Consider the following 26,210-nt stretch of genomic DNA (forward strand, 5'->3'; position numbering starts at 1 on the left):
ATTCTGAAACAACCTCTGCAACAAAAATAAACACTACCTCAGAGTAAAGGTCTGGAAAATGTTTTTCAAGCAAACGGACCCAGAAAACAAGCTGGGGTAGCTATCCTAATATCTAATAAAATAGATTTTTAACCAATATTAATCAAAAAAGATGAGGAGAGGCACTTCATTCTCAACAAAGAAAAAATCCACCAGGAGGACATCACAATCCTGATCATCTATGCCCCAAATACAAGAGCACCTGCATTTGTAAATGAAACATTAAAGCTTAAATCACAAATCAATCCCAACACCTATGAAAATCTAAGGCAGATGGCATTGCATTGGGGGTTGGGAGATGGATGAGGGGGTTATTGAGATGGTGTTGGTAGAAATATCAGCTCAAGGTAATTATAAAATCTAACAGGTGTCCGTGTCTATTTGTGATAGCCCTGAAATAATTTATAGAGCTAATAATAACAATAATTATAACCCAACACTCCCTTTTATTTACAACAACAAACCCTAAATCTGAAAACTTTCATGATCATTGATGTTAGTTTTTAAAACATTATAAGATATCTTAAAATACAAATTTATCTAAGAGTTTTTCCTCTGGTGAGAATTTGATGCCTCAGTGTAAATCTAAAACCAAATTCTTGGTGCTTCCTGTCTGAAGCACCAAGGCTTTTTTGGGGGCTAGTGTTCTGTCCTTAGTGACATTTACAAAATGTATTGTCTTGGAGGACAAGACTTTATGTTTTGCTTTTTAAAAATTTATAATTTCTGATGGGTCTTTTTTCAGGACATTGTATATCTTGTCCCTATTTTAACAAAGCAATGTTAAAACCATATGCTTCTGTTAAGTATTTTAAATGACCATTTATAAGCAAAGATTTTTAAAGTGATTTTAATATATTTAATGCCCTAGGCATCTTTGACTAGAAATGCAATCACTTTACTAATTGAGCTCCCCAGATACTGTAATTTTTTTTTCATTTTTAAGATTTGCTTTGTGCTGCAGATGGTGGCACATGCCTTTAATTGTAGTGCTCAAGAGAAAGAAGCAGACAGATCTTTGAGTTCAAGGTCAGTCTGCTCTATAGAGTTCCAAGATAATTAGGGCTACACAGAGAAACCCTGTCTCAGAAAAATAAACAAAAAAAGGTTTGTTTTGTGGTGTAATATGTCTACTTTGGAAAACTTTCATGTGTTGATAAAAAGAACTTGCACTCTGTCACTACTAGATGGAATATTATGTAGATATTTGTTAAATCTACTTTGTTTACTGTTGTTTTAAAAAATGAAAATTCCAACCATCCTGTTTTACCAATAAAGACTCAGGAGTCAGACGCAGGGGTAAAAATCTGCTAGTCAGAGAGGCAGAGAAAGCACCCAGCTGACCTTCTCAGTTCAAGTCCAGATGGAAAAACCCAAAAGGCTCACTAGCTCAGCTGATAGCCCAGGAAGAAAAGGCAAAAAAAAAAAAAAAAAAAAAAAAAAAAACACAAAGCCAAACAAAGGCTTGCTAGCTCAATGCCCAAAAGGCCCCAAAAGCCAGAGAACTAAAGCCTAAGCCAAAGAGCTAAAACCAAAAAGCACTTTCTTTTTTTTTTAACATTTTTATTTTATTTTATTTTATTTTTGTTTTTGTTTTTGTTTTTTTTTTATCAGTTACATTTTATTAACTCTGTATCCCAGCCGTGTCCCGATCCCTCATTCCCTCCCAGTCCCTCCCTCCCTCCCTCATCTCCACCGTGCCCCTTTCCAAATCCACTGATAGGGGGGACCTCCTCCCCATTCATCTGATCCTGTTTTATCAGATATCTTCAGGACTGGCTGCAAAGCCCTCCTCTGTGGCCTAACAGGACTGCTCCTCCCTTCGGGGGTGGGGAGACCAAAGAGCCAGTCATTGAGTTCCTGTTAGAAATAGTCCTTGTTCCCCTCACTTTGGGAAACCAATTAGTTACTGAGCTACCACAGGCTACATCTGAGTGGAGGTTCTAGGTTATATCCATACATGGTCCTTGGTTGAATGTCAGTCTCAGAGAAGACCCTGTGCCCAGATATATTTGGTCCTTGTGGAGCTCCTATCCTTTCCCCATCAGACTAACTACCCTTCTTTCTTATGATTCCCTGTACTCTGCCAAAGGTTTGGTCATGAGTCTTTGCTTTGAAAACACTGCTAGTTAGAATCTTTCAGATGCGCTCAGTAGACTCCTGTCATACATTCAATGCACATCCCATCTGTCTTTCTAAACGAGGATTGATCATCTAACCCAAGTCCGCTCAATTGATTATCTTTTTTTAGGTGTATAGATTTCATTATGTTTATCATATCTTATAGGTCTATATAAGTGAGTATATCCCATGTTTGTCTTTCTCCTTCTGGGATATTTCACTCAGAATGATCTTTTCTAGATCCCACCATTTGACTGCAAATTTCATGATTTCCTCCTTTTTGATTGCTGAGTAGTATTCCATTGTATAAAAATACCACAATTTCTGTACCCATTCCACCGTTGATGGACATCTGGGTTGTTTCCAGGTTCTGGCTATTACAAATAGAGCTGCTATAAACATGGTTGAGCAAGTGTCCTTTTTGTGTACTTGAACAAACTTTGGGTATATACCTAGCAGTGGTATAGCTGGGTCAAAAAGCACTTTCTTCTTCTCCACGCTGTCTGAAATATCCCTCAACTCAAAGTCCCTCCTGCTCTTTAATCCCTGGTTTCTTGCTTCGCCTCTTGACCTAAGAATAACTTTATTAAATCCTATGTACAGAAATCTCTTGGATTAAAGGCGTATGCTAGGGCTGGCTGAACCACACCATAATCACATGTTTACAATGAAAAGAAAGTTCTTGAATTAAAGGTGTGTTAGGCCTCAAACAAAAAACGGTTTTACAGTTCACAATTTTGGGGTTCACAAAGGGATCAAATATCCTGCAACAGTTTATGGTGTAAATTTATATTTAAAATTTTAAAGTTATAATTACATTGTTTCTTCCTCCTCCTCCCTTTAATTCTTCTATCATCCCACCTCCTCTCCCACTTCATTCACTCTAAAATCTATGGCCTCTTTTACTTTAATTTATATAGACATGATAGATAGATAGATAGATAGACAGACTGACAGATAGATATTTAAAAGTACATATATATTTTACACATGTATGTGTCACCTGTTTAATTTAGTTGCTTGAGAAGAGCAAGGAGAAAGTGATGAATTATATTTTAATTTTTTAAAAATTGCAAATAATACCTCCAAACTCTGTGTGTAAAGTGCATGGTGTCCTTAGCAATTGAAACTCACCTTCAGCTTCTGGGAAGCAACCAAGAACATCAGGAGTAGCCTATATTTGGGGAGTCTCTTTAGACTGCCCTGACCATGAGCTTAAAAGGAGGTCTTTTGTGCCTGACCTGGAGTTTTGGATAAGATGCTCTACAGCTCTTGGGTGGATCATTATCACTCCAAATGGCAAAACTCCGTTTGAACTATATACATGTGAATATACATACAGTTATATGTATTATATATAATTTTAGGTAAGTATAATGTAACTCCTATAGTGTTATTAACATCCTTACTTATCCCTCCTCTTTCCCTCTCCTTCAGTATTAGCCTCCCTCCCCCATATAAAACCCTACATTTCTTCCTTCATATCATCTTTATCTTGCTATTTCCTCTCTTGACTCCCACCACTATGGTTCCTTTTGTTTCCCTTGTTTCTGTAAATGCTCCAGGTTATATAGTCATAACTGAACATTTGGAGCTAGGAACCACAGATGAGAAAGAACATAGGGTGTTTGTCATTTTTGTCCTGGATAAGCATTTGAATAAGAATGGTCCCTATAGGCTCATATATTTGAATGCTTTGTCATCAGAGAATAGAATTCTCATAAAGGACTAGAAGGCCTTGTTAGAGGAAGTATGTCATGGGGGGTGGGCTTTGAGGTTTCAAAATCCCATGCCAAACCTAGATTCTTTTTCTCTCTTCTTGTTGCCTGGAAATTTGGATGTAGAGCTCTTTGCTCCTTCTCCAGCACCATGACTGACATGCATGCCACCATGCTCCCCACCAGGATGATACTGGACTAACCCTCTGAAACTGTAATCAAGTTCCAATTAAATTCTTTTATACCAGTTGCCTTTTATAAAAAGAAGGTTGCTTGCTCAGAGCAAAAGAACAGTTACTAAGATACTTGTTCTGTTGGTGTAATGTTCTTTTGGACATCCTGTTGGTACAATTTGCCTTGTTCATTCAAATGCTGATTTCTCTACCCCACTATCTGGTTTCAATCCAGACATTGCATTGTAATGTTTATTCTAAGCATCACCTGTCTCAAGTTTGTATAAACATGCCACCATTTGTTCTCTATACTGTCAATTAAACAACCAGCCCCAATGCTGAGCAATGGAGAGAATAGGGTGGGATATCCTGGTCCGGAGGGAAAAGAGAAGGAAGCAAGGAGGAAGCAGGAAGGAGGAGAAAGGTCAGCAGGAGAGAACTTGGAACAACATGGAGATATGAACCGGACCTAAGATATGACTAATAGCAAGTATAATGGATAAACTCTGAATAGTAAGAAACTATGCGGGTTTGGAGGTTTAGGATGGAGTAATCATTGCCCAGCATTGTGCTTTAGGTTAATTAAAATAATCTTAGTCACATTTTATTAACTCTCTATCCCAGCTGTATCCTGCTCCCTCATTCCCTCCCAATCCCACCTTCCCTCCCTCCCTCATCTCCTTCCTACCCCTTTCCAAGTCCCCTGATTGGGGAGGACCTCCTCCCCTTTCATCTGACCCTGTTTTATCAGGTATCTTCAGGACTGGTTGCAAAGTCCTCCTCTGTGGCCAACAGGACTGCTCCTCCTAGATATTGCAACTAAAGCAATATTGTACATTTCTGAACAAGTATCTGAAGAGTAGACTGCCAAATCCTTTGGGCATATATATGCCAAGGAGTGCTTGAGCTGGGTCATATATTTGTTATTAGCTTTTTAAAAAATCATCCACTGATTTCCACAGTGACTATGCCAATTTTCAATCATACCAACATGAGGATGTAATTTTCACTTTATTTACTTTTTTTTTTTTTTGAGATAGGGCCTCAGTATGTATTCCCAGCTGCCCTAGAAATTACTGTGCAGAGCAAGTAAGCCTTGAACGCACAGAGGCCAGTGTGCCGCTTTCTTTTGAGGCTAGAATTAAACATTCACTACCACACTTGACAAAACCAAAGTTTCTTAAGTAAAAATTCTGTGAAGAAGGCTACTCATCTACTCATGACACTTTATTCATGGCCACAATCTTCCTGTAACAGCTTTATTGGTCCATTAATTAGGTGTCTGCATCACAAATTCTACAGTGGCCTTTAAATTCAGCAAAAGCAATGTTCACAAGTATGAAGCCAACTCTGCTGGTCTGAAGATGAATGGTCCTCACAGGCTCATATACTTGAATGCATGGTCATTAGGAAGTAGCACTGGTTGGCAAGGATTAAGAAGTTTGGCCTCACTGAAGTGGATATGGCCTTTTTGGAGAAAGTGGCTTTGGGCTTTCAAATGCTCAAGCCAGACCCAATGTCACTCTGTCTGCCTGAACATTCAGATGTAGAATTTTCAGATACCTCTCCAGCACCATGTCTGTCTGTGTGCTGCTGTGCTTCCCACCATGATGATAATGGACTAAATCTCTGAAACTATGAGTATGTCCCAATTAAATACTTTTTTCTTTTGTAAGAGTTGTCATAGTCATAGTGCCTCTTCATAGCAATAGAAGACTAAGACACAAACATTTTGTAAAAGAAACAATTTAGAGAAACTTTTATTTTTTTAATTTATTTATTTATTATAAATTACAGTTTATTCACTTTGTATCCCTGCTGTAAGCCTCCTCCCTCATCTGCTCCCAATCCCACCCTCCCTCCCTCATCTCCTCCCATGCCCCTCCCCAAGTCCACTGATAGGGGAGGTCCTCCTCCCTTTTCCTCTGACCCTAGCCTATCAGGTTAGAGAAACTTTTATAAGGATGAAGTAAAATGCTTATGAAATCCTGCATTTGATTATAGCATGATGACATGTCGTTTTCCCTGGGTGCTTCAGCTGTAAATGGGGATAATAAAGGGCACCTTGCATAATTAACCTCACGATTAATGAAAAGAACTTTGAGCTAGGGATTAAAAGTTGGGACTTAAAACCATGAGACTTGAAAAGCTACAGAAAGTCTAGAGAGAAAAGATGCCAGCCCTCCTTCCAAATGTTCCTTCCTCATTATTTTTTCATGCCATAACCACTTTTGAGGGTAGGGAGGAGGAGAAGGGCTTTATGAGCGATATGATCATACCAAGAAGAACCAAGTCTAAAAACCAAAATCCGTCTTCAAAGTTCTTGCAGCAGACTCAGCATAATCTAGAAAAGAGAAACAAGGGCAAGGGCTGGGGAGTTCTGCATAGCAACACAGGCTCCTTTAGTCTGGCTGTGGTCTGCCCTATCATATCTCAGTTCATTATTTGAAAACCAGCCTTGCAGAGCTATGTTGGCACCAAGAAGGTCCCTGCTGCCTAAGGAGGGACCTGTCCTTTGTTTTTGTTCAGCAATTAGGTATGTAGTTCCTGGGATCTAAGGTAACTATGGGGAAGAAAGACTTGGGAGAAATCAGAACTCAAAAGGAAGGCAGTAAGGTTGAGTGTGAAACAAAATAGAATTAGGTAGATCAGTACTTGGGCCCTCTTTCAAATCCCCACTGTCAAGCCATCACTCTATTTTTTTATAAAGCACTTATTGATGTATGGTGTGCGTGTGTGTGTCTGTGCGCGCGCACTCGTGCGCATGTGCATGCACATATTTCTGTCACAGCACACATGTGGAAATCAGAGGACCATGCTTGAGAATGAGTCTCTTTTTCTACCATGTGACTCCCAGGGATTAAACTCAGGTCATTAGGCTTGGCAACAAGCACTCTTATCTACTAGGCTATCTTATCAGGCCCCTGATTCTATTACTATTGAAATAGTCTTAAAGTAAGACCCAGTTACAACTCCCCCTTTTTCTTGCCCATTCCTCAGTTTTGAGGGAACACAGTGTCATTGACTTGACTGTCTATTGCTAGAAAATAATAGACAAGACACCTGAAGTGTGTCAAGAGAAATCAGATGTTCCTGTTTGTAATTCCAGCCCTTAGAGAGCTAAAGAAGGCAGGCCAGTCTTTTGTAGACATTTTTGACTGTTGGGCCTGGAGAGGGTAAGAATCGAACCAGTGCTTTTAAACTTCTGAACCATCTCTTCAGCTCTATGCAGATCTTTGTTCATTTGTTTGGTTTTGGCTTTTGAGACATGGTATCACTGTGTGGTCTTGGCTGGCTTGAACTCTATGTAGACCAGGCTAGAACTCAAAGAGATCCACCTGCCTCTGCCTCCTGAGTTCTGGAATTAAAGGCTTACGACACCACTATCCAAATGTTAGAACACCCTAAACTGGGTAAAATGTTTGTTTACATAAAGACCGCAGCCTTCCCGTAAGTGCCCACCCCTTCCTTTATTTTTCCGTCGTCGTCGTCGTCGTTGTTGTTGTTTGTTTTTTTGTTGTTTTTTTTTTCTTTCATTTCCTCTGTAATTATTTTAAAACTAGCTAATCACACAGACTCCAGGCGATGTAAAGTTCTTGGGAGGGCAAGGGGGACAGTTGCCATCAGTCCCAAACTCTAACTGTGTCTTGGTGCACCCTTTCAACAAAAGAATTGCCTTGCTGAACTGCTCCCCTTGCTTCTGTGTCCTTTTGTGGGACATTGAGATTATCCTGTTTGTCTAGCAATCCCCAAGCATTGAAAGAAAACAAATTATCGAATCAATAGCTCTTTATCAGACTCCCATCAGACAGTTCAGGCTAACTATTGAGCCAGTCCAGGAGCAATTTCTTTGATAGAGACGGTTCTTGCTGGAGTAAAAGTTGAGACATTTTCAGTACACTAGACACACATGCGCGTGTGCGCGCATGCACACACACACACACACACACACACACACACACACACACACACACACATACTCACGCGGAGAGGGGGCAACTGAAAAGTGTGCATGTTAAATAGAAGGGACTGACAGAATTTTAAATGGGCAAGTGTCCTTTACTCAGAAGACCATATATCAACACCATCAACCGGCTCCCAGGGGTTATCCACTCCTGGTCTGAGCGCCTGTCTTCCCCAAGGCCCTGAGTCTTCCACCGGATGCAGAGTTAACTGCCTGGGGACAAGGAACTAAACGTGTCAGACGTCTCGCCTTGTGCTGGTAAGGGGTTGGGGGTCGGTGCCGTCAGTAACCGCCGCTGGGAGCCGGGCGCAAAATCTCCCGGAACCAAAAGCAGGCGGCGAGGACTCTGTCCGCTGGGGTTCGGGGAGGCGCCAGCATCCCGGGCAGTGCGTGGCTCCGCCCTCCACCCGCCTCCACAGTTAAAGCTCGGCAGCCGGCGTGACTCCTAGCGGATCTTTCCGGGTGAGCGGAGACTGCCGTGATTGCCCTCGGCTTGAACAATGCTTAGAAGCTGCGCTATACGCCTGCGCGCTCTTGGGTCCCCGCCTGCGAGGCCGCCCGAAGCTGCTAGGGTGAGTTCCCGGACGCTGCCTTCGCGGGGCGAGGAGGGAGAGGCCGACCCAGGCTAATCTAACACCTGCCCGGGCTGTAACGGGGTGCAGATTCTTCAGCCTTGAGATTAGAATCGGGAGGAAACGGAAGGGAACGTGACTAAGGTTGAAATAGGTCAGCAAGGATGGGACCGCCACCTGATATAATAAGAAAGGTTAAATAAGTTCACCCAGAAAATCGTGAAAGAACCAGCTTTTACAGAGCTGGAGAAGACCAATTATCCTCTCCAGGGATCTGATCCTAATGGTCTCTAATTCGTTACAGCCAATTTGGGAAGAGGTAGGAGTTTTCTGATTGTCAGGTAATCAATTACATCTTCTGTAGCCCATTTTCGTCACCCTAGAGGATGCTGGAAGATTAAATGGGATAAAGCCAGGGAAGCATTTACCATTTCTGGAATATAAATCGTAAATATTGTCTGCCCTTATTTATATCCCTGCTTTGTTTCATTGATGTAGTCAGTACTTGTTGAGCGCCAACGATATTCCAGGCGTAATTGGCCACTGATGATAAGTAAGATATAATACAGTTAGATAAGGGGTTGGGGGGGGAATAAAACATTCCTCCCAAGGATTGTATGGTCTAGTTTGGGAGAATGGGGTTAGTTTGCCAAATTCAAAAGTCTGTAAACCTTGTGTTGTGATAAATAACTAAAGAGCAACAGGGACCAGCTCTGCGTTGAGTAAGAACTGGAAGAAAGCTTTGGTTATTAGATCACTGTGGCATCTCTTTTAAGCTATTGGAGCTTCCTGCTAGGCCATAAATGAGGGCTGGAGGCATCAATGATGAACACACAATTTTAAAATAATAATGTGGATTTATTATCATCGGTCAGGTACCATCTTGCCCACTAGAAAAGAAAATGCATTGTGGTGATCTTACAACAGATACAAATTAGTTTCTTTAATCACATGTTGGTGCCTGGAAGTCTATGCTGAAAACATTTAAGCATAAGTATTTACAGGCTTTAATGTCATGCTGCTTTCGATACAGTAACTTATAAAAGGAGGCATGAAAGTCGTAACTTTATTACAAGTCCAACTTTTATAAATGTGTAACTAAAGATCAAGCATGACCTTTCCTCTACGGAGAACAAAGGGTAATGATTATCCCTACAATCCATCCTTCCCTCATAGTCTGTGCTTTGAATTTACAAGTACATTTACTGCAAGTGGCTCTTAGTTCTTGCCTCTTTGAACTGAAAATTAAGTCTTTATTTCCTGCAACATTGTCGTGTCCGTCTAAGGTGACTCAACATGCCTCCACTCCCATTCTCTCTGATTGCACTTTCACACTAACAAACATCTTTTCCCTCTAACCTTGCCATCAAAACCTCAACTCTGGTGTCATCCAAGACTTCTGCTTTCCCATTCCATTCCGGAAATTATTAACTCCCCACTTCCCTGGGTTCTAGTACTGAATATCAATTAAAACTTTTTTTCTTATTCCTCTGTACCTAGTTCAGCCTTGGACCATATCTAACCCAGACTTTTTAACAGCCTCGGTTGCTACTTTCCTGTTGTTGGTGGTGATGGTGGTGGTGGTGGTTTCTTTCACCAATTTAACTCATCCTTTGCACTCAGTAAAACTTTCTAAAAAAAACAATGTTTTACTTTCTGAAGGCTCATTATGGAAAAAGGCATTTCAGCTTTCAAGTACCACCTTCATGATTTTTACATGATGGCACTTTATTTTAAAAAAGGAAAAAGAAAGAAAGAGCAATGCATGCCTTTTATCCTAGCACTTGGGAGACAGAGGAAGGCGGATCTCTGAGTTTGAGGCCAGCCTGGTCTACAGAGCAAGTTCCAGGACAGCCAGAGCTACTCAGAGAAACCCTATCTAGGGAATAATTTTTTTTTTAATTTTTTGGGTATGTGTGTGTGTGTGTGTGTGTGTGTGTGTGTGTGTGTTGCCTCCTATATATCTTGTGTACCATGTGAGGCAGTGCCTATAGAAGCCAGAAGAGGATGTTGGAGGAACTAGAGCTTTGGACAGTTGTGAGGTCATGTGGGTGCTAGAAATTGAACCTGAGTCCTCTGAAAGAAAAGCCAGTGCTCTTAACCACTGAGCCATCTCTCCAGCCCCATGATTGCCTCTTCAAGTAGTTTCATCCTAAGTAAAAACACTTGGAATATAATGAGTGTGATGGGCTATTTATGTCCTTTCAAGTTATATAAATATGTAAAGTATTTTATTATTACTGAAATTATATATTACGTTATTTATAATATTTAAAATATATATCTATCTTTGTCTTTGTGCTACCTAAAATCTCCTTGCATATTATTTTCTTTAAACCATTGACCCAGAAGGTTAAAATTAAGGCCTGTAGTGTGATGCCTATTCTGCTTTGTCAGCCATGTCTTGGTTTGTCTCTTTTCTCTGCACTTTTCATCTGTGAAGGCTGAGATCCCAGCGGTTCTCCAGTGCACCATGTAGTCATTTCACCCTCTGTGTCTTTGCTTAGAGTAGCCCCTAGTTCTCCTTCATAAACTTTAGCTGCAAGAAGTAACTCTGGATTATTTGTTGTTATCACTCAGAGGTTTTTGTTGTTGATGTGCTGTTTGTTTAAATATCTCTGAAAACACTTGTATCTATATTGTGTCTAATATTTCCCATATCTGAGGTTGCTATCACTTAAAGGCAGGACCTAGCTATTTTTTTTCTTTCCTGTCCCTAGTATAAAAACAGGGTACATAATAGAACTCAAAACAATTTACTGGATTTCCCTTTAGAAGTTAAAATCGGGGCTGGAGAGATGGCTCAGCCGTTAAAGGCTAGGCTCACAACCATAAATATAAGAGTTAAAATCAGACTGGGTGTGGTGGAACAGGACTTTAATTCCAGCACTCAGGAAACAGGTAGAGTCTGTGAATTCCAGGACAGCATGGCTTACATAGTGCCTTCCAGAAGAGCTCCATGGTGAGACCCTGTCTCCAAATAAATCAGTAATTAATTAATTAGATAGAAGAGCCCAGGGAGTTGTTGTGATTACTAAAACTCTTCAATTAGCTGTATTTCATTAGCCCATAAAAGAATGTTAAAACTGAACTGAGCTGGACATGGTGGCATACCCCTTTAGTCTCAGCACTCAGAGAGACAGAGACACACAGATCACTGTGAGTTTGAGGCCAGCCTGGTCTACAAAGCAAGTCCAGGACAGCCAAGGCTACACAGAGAAACCCTGTCTTGAAAAAAACAAAACAAACAAACAAACAAAAAAAACTTGTTAAAACTGATCCAAGCTGGGGTTTCCTATTTGAGAAGTCTGAGTAGGGCCAACAAAATGGCTTGCCAGATATTTGTCCTGCAACCTGACAATCTGAATACAATCCCAGGAACACATGTAAAAATGAAGAAGAGAATTGACTCCACAAAACGGTCCTAAGTCCTCCACATAAGTGCCATGGCATGTACACACACATGCACACACACACAAAAAAAAAGAAAAAAGAGACCTAAGAATAAAATGAACCCAGATTCATAAATATGAACCAGCATCCCCAGTACTGTAGTGGTAGGATTCAGTGTTCTCCATGCTGTGGCTGGGGTTCAATTCCCAGTCAGGGAAGTGCAGACTTCCTGGGGAGGGGACCACACACCTGTGATCCCAGCACTCAGGAAGCAGAACAGGTGGATCTCTATGTTTGAGGTCAGCCTGGTCTACAGAGTGAAGTTCCAGGACAGCTAAGGGCTACACAGAGAAAACCTCTCTCTCAAAAAAAAAAAAAAGTGATTAATAAACCAAGCATTATGACACACCTTTAATCCCAGCACTTAGAAGACAAAGGCAGGCTGACCTCTGTGAATTCGAGCCTAGCATGATCTATTATAGAGTGAGTTCCAGGACATCCAGGGCTACTTAGTGAAACCCGTCTCAAAACAAAATGGTTATTACTGGTCCTGGGAATATAACTTAGTAGTTAAGAGTTCTTCCTGATTTAGTTACTTTTCTATTGCTGTGAAGATACCTTAACTGAGGCAACTTACAGAGGAGTATATATATGGTCTGGAGTTGGTATGTTTACATGAAGAGATTGATTGATTTTAGGCTGGACACCATTGTACTCGCCCATAATCCTAGCATTTGGGAGGCAGGAAGATCACAAACTTACAGCCAGCCTGGGCTATATAGCAACACCCTGTCTCAAAAACAAAATTTAAAAAATAAAAAACTTTTGTTTATTTTTGAGATTGTACTTTAATTACATTTCTCCCCTTTTATTCTCTAAGCTCTCTCATATACCTCACTCTCCTTTAAATTCATGACCTCTTTTATCATCAGTTGTTTTCATATGCTTATATGCATTTATGTATTCATACACAATTCCAGACACAGCCTGTTGAGCCCACATAATGTTACTTATATGTATGTTTTCGGCGCTGTTTGGGACTAGAAAGCCATTTGCTGCACTCCTCCCATTCCCAGCTTTACTCAGTTCCCTGTAGTCCTCTAGGTAGGGTTGAAGCCTCTTGGGCTGTTCACTGTGTGGTCTAACATGTTCATTGTTTGTCCGTGTTCAGGTCACGTTTAGGCAGTCATGTTTCTGAGACTTTACTGGGACAGATTTTGGCATTACTAGGAAACACAGCAAGGTCCTTGATCCTCTGGCTTTTAAAATTTTAAAGCCCTGTAAATTTTTTTTTTCAATGAAAACAAGCAAACAACAACAACAAAAAAAAAAACATACGGCATCTTCAAAGGGAATAAACAGTATAAAAAGAAAAAAAACTATTGAATGAAGTTTACTATTTTGTAACTATGCAAGAAGGTTTTGGCTGCGAGAAGCTGACCAGAAAAAATGTAAAATGAACTGCCTTAGGTATAAAGCAGGGTGCAGTGCAATGAATGAAAAGAACTTGGAGGAAACACATCAATATTTTACCATAGCTTTATTTAGAGGGAGAAATAATAGGTAGAGTTTTTCTGTCTTTACCAGTTTATCTAAACTAGGTTCTGAAAGGATAAGCTGATCAAAGCAACATAGAAAATGAGGTTACTTTTCCTGAACTACAGACAATGTTATTTCTGTTTGTTTCCTCACTTTTCTAGTACCACAAAGTCAGGTCTTCCTTTTTGTCTCCAATGAAGGGTTTTTGTTGTTTGTTTGTCTACATTTATTTATTTATTTGTGATTGGAACTTTGTGGGCAACTGTTATTCTCTCTTTCTCCTGTAAATGTTGCAGTGATGCAGCCGAGGTCATCAGACTTGGTGCAGGTTTTACACCACTGTGCCATCTCAACAATCCGGCTCTTTTTTTATAGAGTACTTGAGACAGGCTCCCTCTGTTCTTCCTATTGAATCAGGATTGGAGCCAGCCCAGACAGCAGCAGAAGCTGATTCCCCCAAATGTGGTATTTTGGTGTCAGGGGTATGGTCCACATGATATATACATTAGTCAAAATAGATTGATAATGGTGACTAGAAGTAGAATGCTACATAGTTGATACCTCCTGTAATCTTAACTGTTCTGGAATTTCTGCAGCAGCTCTCCTGTCTGCTGTCTCTGAACATTGTTTTATGAAACTCCATAGATCTCACCCTGTCTTCCTAGTCCTCCAACCTTCCAGTTGTTCACTGGAGTGGTGGCAATGCACAGTGCTCCAGAGAAAAATCAAGGGTGGAAGTCATAGTTAGCATGACACCAAGTTCCCTTCTCCCAGCCTCCTCCTTGTCCATCTTGTATTCCTTCTTGTAATTAACTGTCACTCCATGGTGCCATTCATATACCTGGGATTGGCTGTAGTGTTTATACTGTTTCTACATTTCCTTTATGGAAGTAGTTCCGAGTTCTGCTTTATAACCTCATGATTCTCACTGAGTTACCCCAATAGCCTCCAAGCAGAACCCTCTCTTTGCAGCCTTGGACATTACCACTGTCTTCCCTATTATAACCAAATTTGAGTATATTACTCCCTACTTAGATAATTTTGAGAGTGCTGCAGATACAATTCAAAAACAGTTAGCATTGAGGCTTTGCCTACACCTGTATATCCTTCTGCTCCTTCTCTTACACTGTGACACTGCTTCTTTTAGACTTTAATTTCATCATTATAAAGTGGGGACAATTGTTAGTTCCTGTTGCATAGAGTATAATAAAACCCTTCAAAACTATTTCATGCCTCCTTGTGTTTGCACAAATTGATTTTGGTTTTGTTGTTGGTTGGTTGGTTGGTTGGTTGTTTTTACATACACTACTCTTTCCAAATGGCTACGTTCAACTCATCAGTATTCAGGTCAAGGAGCCAAATACTGAACCAGTACTGTCTCCAGTTTCCTATGTGTGTCTCACCTGTGTACTTTTGGTAATATCTGTTTCATCTCTATCTCTGGTGACTGGCTGACCTGCGCTTAATACTATTTCTGCCAGTAACTAGCTGGGAGAAGTTGGGCAAATCACTGACCCTTTGTCACTCTCCCAATTCTGTGAAGGGGTGTGGGACAAATGAGCTATGAAGTTCCCAACCATTTTGAAGCGATCACTTTCTAGCAATAAGAAAAGCAGCATGGTATTCTTAGTAACTAGCAGAAAATATGAAACAGCACATATTCCTATTTTTCTTGTCTCTGTTTTTAGAGGTTATTTTCTTCGGAGAAAGCCATTCATAAGGACTATGCTCTCCCTAACCCCAGCTGGAGTAAAGATCTAAGACTTCTTTTTGACCAGTTCATGAGGAAATGTGAAGATGGCTCCTGGAAACGTTTGCCTTCATACAAACAAAACCCTTCTCAAGTCTTTCGAGAGTTCCAAACCCGTTTTGTTGGTAAGAATAGCTCATAAATTATTTCGCTTAAAGAATATTTAAGTGAGTAAAGTGTAATTAATAAAGAAAAAAAAAGAATTTTTTAAATATCCCTATAAAATTTAACAGACTGGAGCACTAATTATTACTTAACAAGAAGGAGGAGCCATACATGGTAGTTCTTCTGTGTGTATAATACCTCTCAGCAGGCTGAGGCAAGATCATGAGTTCAAGGCCAGGGCCACATAGCAAGTTCAAGACCACCAGCCCAGGAATAGTGCTATCCACCATGGGCTGGGCCCTGCCTCATTGATCACTAATTAAGAAAATGCTGGGAGAGAGACAAAGAAGGGAAGGGGAGGGGAGAGGGAAGGACTGAGAGGAAAGGAGAGAGGGGAAGTTCTGATCAGGCACATTCTATTTTTTAATTTTTTTTGTTTTGTTTTGTTTTGGTTTGGTTTTTTGGGTTTGGTTTTTTGTTTGTTTGTTTGTTTGTTTGTTTGTTTCTCCTTTGTGAATTTCATTCTCATGCACCGCAGTCCTACTCATCTCCCTGTCCCTTCATACCCATCCTGGCCCTTGCAACATCCCCACCTAAAGAAACAAAATTGCCAGGTTTTGTGGTACACACCCATAATCCCAGCACTCAGGGAGGCAGAGGCAGGCAGATCACTGTGAGTTTCAGGCCAGCCCTGGTCTACAAAGTGAGTCCTGGACAGCCAAAGCTACACAGAAAAACACAAAAAAAAAAAAGAAAGAAAAAGAAAGGAAGGAGAGAGGGAGGGAGGGAGGGAGGGAAGGAGAGAGAGAGAGAGAAAGAGGAAGGAGGGAGGAAGGGAAGGAAGAGTGTGAGAGGGAGGAGGGTAGAGGGAGGGAGGGAGGGAGAGAGGGAGGGGGTGGAGGGAGGAAGGGAGGGAGAGAGAGAGAGAGAGAGAGAGAGAGAGAGAGAGAGAGAGAGAAAATCTCGTTTGGAACTTGTAATGTGTCACAGTGTGTCCCACTGTGTGTTCACACAGCTTTACTTTCAAATGTTCATTGCAGTGAGTGTGGTTCTAAGTTCTTAGCTTCTGCTACACTTTCAGTTCTGAAACATCACTAGGACTCCTTTGACATTCTGTTGTTGCCCTGTGTCATGGAGATCCTGCAGTTTTGGATCTGTAGGACCAACCCCTTTAGGCACTCCAGCAGTTCATCAATGGGTTAGATGTTGGGGTGGGCCAACTCAAAGCCCTGGATCTGGGCCTGGGTGGTAGCTGAGCTGGTCAGCCTGTCAGCTGTCCAGGACAAGCTCTCTATCTAGCACTGCACCCTGCCTAGCCCCAGTTTATCCAGTGTGGCAGGCAGCAAGGGGCAGAGCCAGCTCTCTAGGTCTCATGCTCATAGAGCTGGCTCACTCGTGCCCACACTAACAGGGTCAGCTCTCCCACCTACTTCAGGGGGTGAGGGTCAGGGGAGAGGGAATCTCTCCCTTACCCACACCACCCCAGACAAGTGGCAAGACCAGCTCTCACATGCTCATGTCCTCCAGCCAGCTCACCTGCAAGCAGGGCCAGCTCTACAGTAAACAATATCCTTCCTCATTGTAATCCCATTCAGTCTCATGTCTTAGGAGCCATTCAAAAGTGGATCATTTCTCAATTCAGTCATTGGAACATAGTGTCCTAGCTTGCCTTCTGTTTCTGTAAACACCATGACTAAAAGCAAGTTGAGGAGGAAAGTTTACTGCTTAAAAACCAATCATAAAGGGAATGGAAGTAGATGGCTCAGAGGAAGACTGCTTACTGACTTACTAGCCAGGACCCAGGGGCGGCACCACCCTCCCAGAGCAGTCACTAATCAAGAAAATGTCCCTCAAGCTTGACTATGGCAGTATAATAGAGGCAATTCCTCAGTTAAAGTTCCCTCTTCCCAAGTGACTTTAGCTTGTGTAAAATTGACAAAAATACTAACCACCACACTTAATTTCACACATGTTTAGGTTGAAATTCTTGTCCTGCACAGTGTAGGAAACGGTGTGAGGTTGGGAAGAGTACTTTACCTTGCCATGTTCCGTGTCCTCATGGCTAAGGGGATGAATAAAACAAAAGTCAAATTACTTCAGCCAAAAATAACTGGTAACTTTCAGATTTCTGTTTAGATTGTTCAGTTTAGAGCCAAGAATTAGTCTATCTTATCAAAGGAAAAAATTATCTTAAGTAACTTACATTATTAAATCTTAACTATTAAGTTATTTAAAAGTACATGTTAATGCTGCTTATGGTAGGGAATGTCTATAGTTCCAGCACTCAGGAGCCTCATGCAGGAGGGTGAGAGTCTGAGACCATCCTGGCCTACACAGTGGGACCCGGTTTTAACTGAGACTAATCCCTACCCCATTCCACCAGATTTAACTTTTTTAGAGGACTTGACTAGTATGCACAGAGCCCTGAGACTCATCCCTAGCACTATAAAAATAGTATTAATGGTCAATTAAAATTATTCAGACATCTTACAATTCATTGAATGCCCTTCATCTGATGCAACCTGCCTTCTCCCTAGTCAGATTACTGAGATAGTCCATGTGAGAAACCATTACTGATCTACTGATTTTGGTGGCCATTGTTCATTTTATAGTGTGAAGCTGGCCCTTTTACCTCTTGTGCCTCTTCAAAGCCCTCCGCCCACCAGTAGCCAGGTCCTTCAGTGTGCCAATCTCCTGCTGACGTTCTACTGCCTTCAGCAGTACCCACTCTTGGACTTTAACCCAAATGTGAAACCCCTGGGAATCTTGTCAAAGAGCAGATTTTGCCTCAGTTAAACATGGGTAGAGCCTGAAGCTCAAATCCTCTTTAAAATTTTGTTTTCCTTATTCTTCTCAGTTTTATGAGATTTTTCACAGTTTGATACACTTCTGGTTTTTTGAGACAGGGTTTCTCTGTGTAGCCCTGGCTGTCTAGGCATCCTGGACTTGCTCCATAGACAAGGCTGTCCTTGAACTCACAGAGGTCAGCCTGCCTCTCCTCCCAAATGCTGGGATCAAAGTCATGCATTACCACCACCTGGCTCAATTTGATACTCTTAACCAGAAATGTTGAACTCTTACATTGGTTTCAGGAGCCCCAGTGGTTCTAACCCTGTTGTAGGTGTTTTTAATATTTATTATTGGTTTATCTTCTAGTAAAACTGCTGTTAATCCTCAGCAGCTGTATAACCAAATCACCACACATGGACTGGGTTTTTAGTTAACCTAGAACACAATGCTGGGCAATATTTACTCCCTCCAAAACCTCCAAGCCCTCAGTTTCCTAACATTTAGATTTCCTACATTATACTTGCTTTTTGTGAAATCTTAGGTCTGGTTCATGCACCAAGTCCTCCAAGATCTCTCCTCCAGCTCTGCTCTCCAAACTCTCCTTTCGCCCCTTCTCCTCCTCCTCCTCTCCTACCTTTTGGCTCCTCCCCTCTTTCCTGTCCTCTGGCTCCTCCCTGCTCAACATTGTGTCTAGTTGCTTTATTTTTGTCCTGTTTACACAAGAGTTGAGACAGGATGCTTAGAATGAGTATCACAATGCAATATTCGGATTGAAACCAGAGAGTTGGGGTGGGGTGGGGAAGAAATCAGTATTTGAATGAACAAGGGTAAGGTATATACATTAAAAAAAATTATACCAACATAACCCAAATATGGTGATTTATTGCGCAGAACCTCTTATGTTTCTGCTTCAGGGTAGCATAGTAAATTTACATCTGCCAGGAAAACTATTTCCTTCGTATTGGGTTATTCATTCTCATTAAAATCTATTTAAACCAGACTTACGCCAAGAAGAGTTTCTGACAGCACCTCACTCTTTTGCTCAGTTTACTATTAGAATTTATAAACATATTCACTAATTCGCATGTGTGTGTAGGTACTTTGTTTTGTTTTGGTTTTTACTCTGTACATATATGTTTACATATATGTTTATGCTATCCCAGAGAGCTTATGTTCTGTTATGTTCTGCTCAAGTGTGTTTGTTTTTGTTTGTTTGTTGGGTTGGTTGGTTTGGTTTGTTTCTTTTTGTTAGTTTGTTTTTGTTTGGTTTGGTTTTTCAAGACTGAGTTTCTCTGTGTAACCTGTGCTGTTGTGGAATTCTGTAGACAAGGCAGGCTTCAAACTCAGGGATCCACCTGCCTCTGCTTCCCAAGTGCTGGGATCACAGGCATGTGCTACTGCTACCTGGTGTTGTTGTTTTGAGATGGTTTCATGTAGTCTAGACTGGCCTCATTCTTGCCATGTAGCCAAGGATAGCCTTGAACTTCTGATCTTTCTGCTTCTACCCAAGTGTTGACATTACAATCATGCATTGCCACACAGTTTTATATGGTGTTCAAGAATCCAGAGCTTTGTGCATGCCAGGCAAGCACTCTGCTGATTAAGCTACATCCACTGTATGATTTCTTGTTACCTTTTCATTCCTTTCTTTGACATTTTAATCAGTTATCCATCTGTGTATGATTTTATCATCATACAGATGCTTAGTTCTAGTATAGTGTTTTTCTTTTTTCTTTTATTTTTTTTTTCAAGACAGGGTTTCTCTGTATAGATTTGGCTGTCCTGGACTCAGTTTGTAGACCAGGCTGGCCTTGAACTCACAGTGATCCACCTGCATCTGCTTCCCAGAGTGCTGGGATCACAGGTGTGTGCCACCATACCCAGCTGCTGTGACATTTTTTAATGTCTTTTTTTTTCCCCTCTGTTTCCATACCTCTATTTCTTTATAGACCCCAGTTTAAAGAAAGAAGAACAAATGTCAAAGGCCCAACAGTTCACCAGAAGCTTTGAGGAGGGGCTGGGCTTTGAGTATGTGATGTTCTATAGTAACGCTGAGAAGAGGATAGTCTGTTTCTTTCAAGGAGGCCTGCACCTGCAAGGTGTACCTGGGTAAGAGTACATCTTAGCAGCATGGAGCCAAAAGAGGGTTATTCTCACATATAAGGACTTCGAAGGTGAATTAAAGTGGTAATGTAGATACATATTTACTGATATAGAAAGATGTTTATATCATGCTATTGATAATTATACTGGTTACATTTAAATTTTTAACATAATATTAAATGATACATATAATATAGTACAATAGGATGTATGATATGTATTTATTATAGGACATAGGTAACAGAATATGATGAACATATTTGTAGTGGTTTGGCCATGACTTGGGGCCTTAAGGTTTCTTTCTTCTATTTATCTGCACTTCGTAAACTGTAAAAATTTCTTTTATTATTATTTTAAACTCTGTGTGCATATGCATGTGTGAGTGTAGGTGCCCAAGGAATCCAGAGGTTTTAGATCCTCCTGGAACTGTAGTTGCTGGTGCTGGTAAACCACCCAGCATGGGTGCTAGGAACCAAACACATGCGCTAAGTTAACTCAACTGCTGAGGCTTGGCTCCAGCCCCACTTTCTGAGCGTAAACAAGGAGTATGTCTATCAACTAGCAGAGTGTTCTTAATTAAATTTTAGCTTTTTCATGCTATGATGTGATTACTGCTAAGTTTCAGTTTCATTATAAGTACCCTTTCTGCTGTGGACAAAGTATGGATATGGATATTATTTAACATTAAATATACTACATAAGGTAATGTATAAAGACACTTGAATAATTTCTGTTGTGAGAGGCTGTTTCTGGACTTCTGAAACTTTCTCTTCCTCTGCTGTTGTGAGTAGATTTCTTCATGGAGGTGCCATTGCAACCATCATTGACGTTACTGCTGGCATGTGCGCAATTGCGGAGGGAATTGTCATGACTGCCAACCTAAACATCAACTATAAAAAGTAAGTCTATGGGAATTTACCTTATGTTCTTAAGTCAAATCTTTCAGCAGCAGACCCTGAGTCAAGGTGGATGTGGTTACTGTCAAGAAAGTGCTCCCAAAGGACTAGCAAGGGAGATGGAGAAGCAGGACAGTGAGGAAGCCACCAAACCTGAGCTCTCAAACTTCTGCACAGAGTAGCTCCAGCCAGACAATCAAAGAAATTCTGGGAAGAGAAATTCATGCTCCAGAATCATTCTGTGTATCAGTACAGAGGCAGGGATAATAACCAGTTATAGAATGAGGACTTCCCTGGCTCTCTAGATTTGAGAAAAGCATCATCTAGGGAAATAATTTGTTTTTATTTTTCATTAACTTGAAGGGCATGCCATGTTGTGCATAGAGAAGGCAGCAATCTCCTACCATGTTGATCCTACAGATTAAACACAGGCCCTCAGGTTCAGCCTCAAGTGCCCCCAACTGGCCTAACATATCAGTAAGATCTGGATGGAGCCCAAAAATTCCCTATATGTTAAAAGAGAAAGAGAGAGATTTCTCATAACTTTACACAGAGAAATCAAGTGGAAATAAGATGAGCTTGGATCCATTAAAAAGCAAAGTTCAGCATGATCTTCACCATCCAGCTACAGTCCTACACCAAACAGCATAATGGCTTCCAGCAAGGAGTAGAAAATGAACTGTAGAGCAAAACAGGGTGTAAGAACAATGGCTTCAAAGTATGAAGTCTCCAAGGGAGGTTTTGTGGGTTATTACTACAAACATCTTCCCTTTACATACCACAAAAACTGTTATTACTTGAGTAGTAGTTTTTGGAAGCTATGCTTCATAGATTATGAGTTTATTATCTATAGCTAATTAAAAGCTTATCGTCTATAGCTAATGTATTGTATTAAAGTCCTTCTATAGAAAAGTTTATTTCAGAGGTCAGTAAACTTTTTCTGTTAATATCTTATATTTGTGGTCTGTGTAGTTGTGACACAGCTTTTCATCTCAGCCTTGGAAGCACAGAAGCAGCTGTAGATAGTGCATTAGGATAGCTGTGTTCCCATTAATTTCATTTGTAAAAGCAGTAGCCAGGGCACTGTAGTTTGCCAGACTCTGGACTGTGTACCCAGAGGTCCAACTGGAAAAGGGACAGAGCTACTTACCTTCTGCTGTAGCTCCCTCTGCCCCTTAGCGCTCATCAGACAGAAGCAGGTAATTGCTATTTTAACTTCTTCCTATCTAGTAGCCAATAATGGTGACTTCAAATTATTTATGCAAGATGAAATTTATCATCTAAGGACCATCAGAGAAGGTACCCTAAACCACCAAGGTTCCCACAGATGAGGGGCTACATCCATTCTTTTGCATGTAAATATTCAGGTTTTTTTATTTGTTGAAGAGACTGTTTTGCCCATTGTGTATTCTTGATACAGCTGACTATGAGGTTGAGATTATTCAGTTGGTTAAGTTCATGCTGTTTGTGCATGAGGGTCTGAGTCCAGAACCCCGGCACCCACAATAGGTATAGTATCACAGGACTGCAATTGCAGTGCGGGGAGGGTCCCTGCACCTGCTGACCACACAGTCTGAGCAGGTCAGGGAGCTGTAGGTGCGTATGAAACCTTGGCTCAGAACATAAAGTGGAGAGTGGCTGAGAAAAACAGCAGACATTGACCGCCATTGCTATTCCCTTGTCTCTAAATACACTGAGATGGACAAAACAGCTCAAAACTGGTGTTGCTCAAAGGGGCAGTATCTGAGCCTATAACTGCTTCATGACATGTCAGGCCAGAAGCTCTCCATCAGACTTCCTGATTCTATGTGGCAGAAAAGAAATACTAGCCAGAAGGTGTTGGTGCACAGCTTTAATCCCAGCACTCAGGAGGCAGGTGGATCTCTGAGTTAGAGGCCAGCCTGGTCTACAAAGCAAGTTCCAGGACTGTTACACAGAGAAACCCTGTCTCAAAAAAACAAAGGAAAAAATACTGAAAGACATTCTTCCTTTAAAATGAGCAGATCCTGCATCAAATACATACATACATACATACATACATACATACATACAAGGAGGATTGGGCTAGAAAGCCAGCTCAGCAGTTACACCCATGGTAGGTGGCTCATAACCACCAGCAACTTCATCTCCAGGGGCTCTGACATCCTCTTTTGGCCTCCACAGTCACCTTTATATACATGGCGTACACTTTATATAAACACACAGTCACTTTTATATACATGGCATACACTTTATATAAACATACACAAAGAAATAAAAGATAGAGGTAAATTTTTTAAAGTTTCAAAGAGTATCAGCAAAAACAATAAATAACAAATTTAGATCCTCAAAGGCTGTAGATATCCTTATGGGATAATCAAATATATACTACAATGTAAGATAGTATTGTTTTCATTAAATAAATGAAAGAAAAAATCATGAAAATAAAAAGCAAAAAGCAGCTAAAGATTATTAATTAGATTTACTGTGGAATTTAATAGAAAGTTTACATGAAGGTGTAATTATTTTTAAAGGGGGGCGGGGAGCTATTTAGGTACAACTGGAAGTGACCAGAAGTATACAACTAAAGACATCTTTACCCTGCAGACACAATGCCAATGAAGCTCAAAACGTTTTTTTTGTTTTGTTTTGTTTTGTTTTGTTTTGTTTTGTTTTGTTTTGTTTTGTTTTTTTGAACCTATTTAGAAACTCAAGCCGGGCAATGGTGGTGAATGCCTTTAATCCCAGCACTTGGAAGACAGAGGCAGGCGAATCTCTGAATTTTTGAGGCCAGCCTGGTCTATAGAGTGAGTTCCAGGACAGCCAGGACTACACAGAGAAACCTTGTTTTGAAAAACCATACAAAAGGAAAAAAAGAGGGAGAGAGGGAGAGAGGGAGGGAGAAAGCGAGATTCAAAACCACAGCTCAAGCTTTTTTCAGTTTTCTGTTATAACTGCCTCTTGTGGCATATCTGATAGAGGGCTTCACTGCCTCATGAAGGTTTTGGAAGTGGATCATTCATTCTTGGGAAGTCACTCTTTAATAGGGAAGCTTTGCTTCTGTTCTTTAAGAGAATGGGTGGAGGCATCTTAGCTCTGTGGGCTTCCTCTTAAGGTTTAGGTTACATTTTGTTCTCTCTACCTTTCAGAAGTTCAGATCAGTGTGTAGCAGTTGGTTTCACACTTGGAAAGTTTACTCCTCTAAAATGTACAATTAAATACCACCCTGTGTATTTCACTGAAAATTCACTTACAAATTTTATAATCTCATAGTTTTTATAATCTCACATCCCAGTGAAACATCAATCACATCTCCCTACATGATAGTTCCTCCTTTGTTAAGATTTTTTCCAGATTCCATTCAGCAGACCTGTATGCTCAGTGGTAGTGGTGGTCAGTATTACTCATCTACTCCATTATTTCAGTGAGACATTCAATCCGGGTCCACTGCAACTAAGCTAATGCAGACATACCAAGCTTAAGTGCAAAATGAAACGAATTATTCCAGTCAGATTGACATGGATTCTACCAAGTTGCTAAAGCATTGGCTACTCTCTGACCCTGAGATGGCTCATCCAGTAAGAGGTGAACAATTTGATATGTTGAATAGTGGCTTGAAATTATTTTCAGAATGGGGGGATAGATACTTTGAATCCAGTAAAGAGAGTATAGAAAGAAAAGGAGATGTGATATAATGGTAACAGTTCAAAGCTGTAGTAAGAGCAGTAGGGGGAAAAATTGTTTCCAAAAGAAGAAGAATGTATGAACATATTCTTGTCTAGAAAGAATAACACAAATCCACAAAAAATACAACAAATATCAATCAGGATGAATAACAATAATCTATGCAGCTATTCTAGAGAAGTTACAGAACTATTAAAAGCATCAGAAACAAAGGAGCATAAGACAACTGTTTCAGAAGCAAGAAGGCACCATTGCTCTATCAATAAACCTCCCAACAGCAACAGCAGAGAGAGGCTCAGACAGCGTCTCCATTTCACCCAGCTTGGAACCGTGCTCCAAGCATACCGATATTCAAAGGGCAACATCAAGTTGTTTCCATTGAGCCAAAAATTGAGAAAGTTTGTGGAAAAAATAGGGCAATGCCCAGGGAGCATATAGAAGACTACCACAGAAGGAAGAAAAGCAATGCCAGAATGACCAGAGGGAAAATGATGGAAGCAGACAGTGAGCATATAAATGGTGCATGTGCAGAACATGGGTCTCAGCAGCAAGACCAATGCCTGCATCCTGGAGAATAGCAAGAAGCTGGAACACTTACACAGTGACAGAGCTGGGGAGAAGGCAAACAGAAGTCCTTGTGTTTTTTCAGCAAGGAGGAGATTAAAATGAGTGATAACTGATATGCAAAGCACTAGAAAAGTACAAGTAAATAGTTAAGAAAAAAACCTAATTCTTTAAAACAAGAAAAACAAACAGAGAATGTGAATCAAATAGAAAGCAAAAAGTAAGAAAGTACAGCAAGTGAGGTAATAACTGACCTCAGTCCAAAGGCAGGTTATAAAATTGAATATAAAAAGCTAAAACTATGTGAAACATCTAAAAATACAAAAAAAAAAAAAGGTGGTTTTTTTTTCTTTCTTTTTTTAGTTGTTCTTTCAAGATAGGGTTTTCCTGTGTAGCCTTGGCTGTCCTGGACTTACTTTGTAGGCCACGCTGGCTTCCAGTTCACAGAGATCTGCTTGCCTTTGCCTCCCAGTATGCTGGAATTCAAGGTGTGCATCACTGCACCCGGCCCAAATAAATACATATAAATAAATAAGGTTTGCTGTTACTGTTGTTGAGACCAGATCCCTCTGTATAGCCCTGGCTGACTTGGAGCTCCGTGTAAAGACCATGCTGGCCTTGAATTCACAGAGGTCTCCTGCCTCTGCCTCCTGATTGTTGGGACCTCATGCCCAATCCTCCCTGTAGGTAGTAGTGTGTAGGGGAGAAAGGAGGCAAGAGAGACTGCTGGTGTCAGAGCTCCACAGGAACAGCCTAGCTAAGATGGTCAGCATTCACTGGCATCCACCTTGCTGTGCACCTGGTAATCTCTCAGTACCAG

The 26,210-nt window shown here is 40.8% G+C and overlaps 1 protein-coding gene across 6 annotated transcripts in view; it reads left to right on the top strand.

Moving 5' to 3' along the window:
- The first annotated feature begins 8,376 nt into the window (after positions 1 to 8,376).
- Positions 8,377 to 26,210, top strand: part of Them4 (thioesterase superfamily member 4) — a 36,306-nt gene continuing 18,472 nt past the window's right edge. The window contains exons 1-4 of one of the 6 annotated variants that reach the window (XM_021663415.2): positions 8,377 to 8,587; positions 15,208 to 15,394; positions 20,114 to 20,273; positions 21,059 to 21,166. In XM_021663415.2, the coding sequence (XP_021519090.2) occupies positions 8,516 to 8,587; positions 15,208 to 15,394; positions 20,114 to 20,273; positions 21,059 to 21,166 (527 nt within the window). In that variant the 5' untranslated portion in view covers positions 8,377 to 8,515. The other 5 variants (XM_021663418.2, XM_021663419.2, XM_021663421.2 and 2 more) reach the window with 5 other exon arrangements.

The sequence above is a fragment of the Meriones unguiculatus genome, chromosome 10 (assembly GCF_030254825.1).
Source record: "Meriones unguiculatus strain TT.TT164.6M chromosome 10, Bangor_MerUng_6.1, whole genome shotgun sequence".
NCBI classification, from domain to species: Eukaryota; Metazoa; Chordata; class Mammalia; order Rodentia; family Muridae; genus Meriones; species Meriones unguiculatus.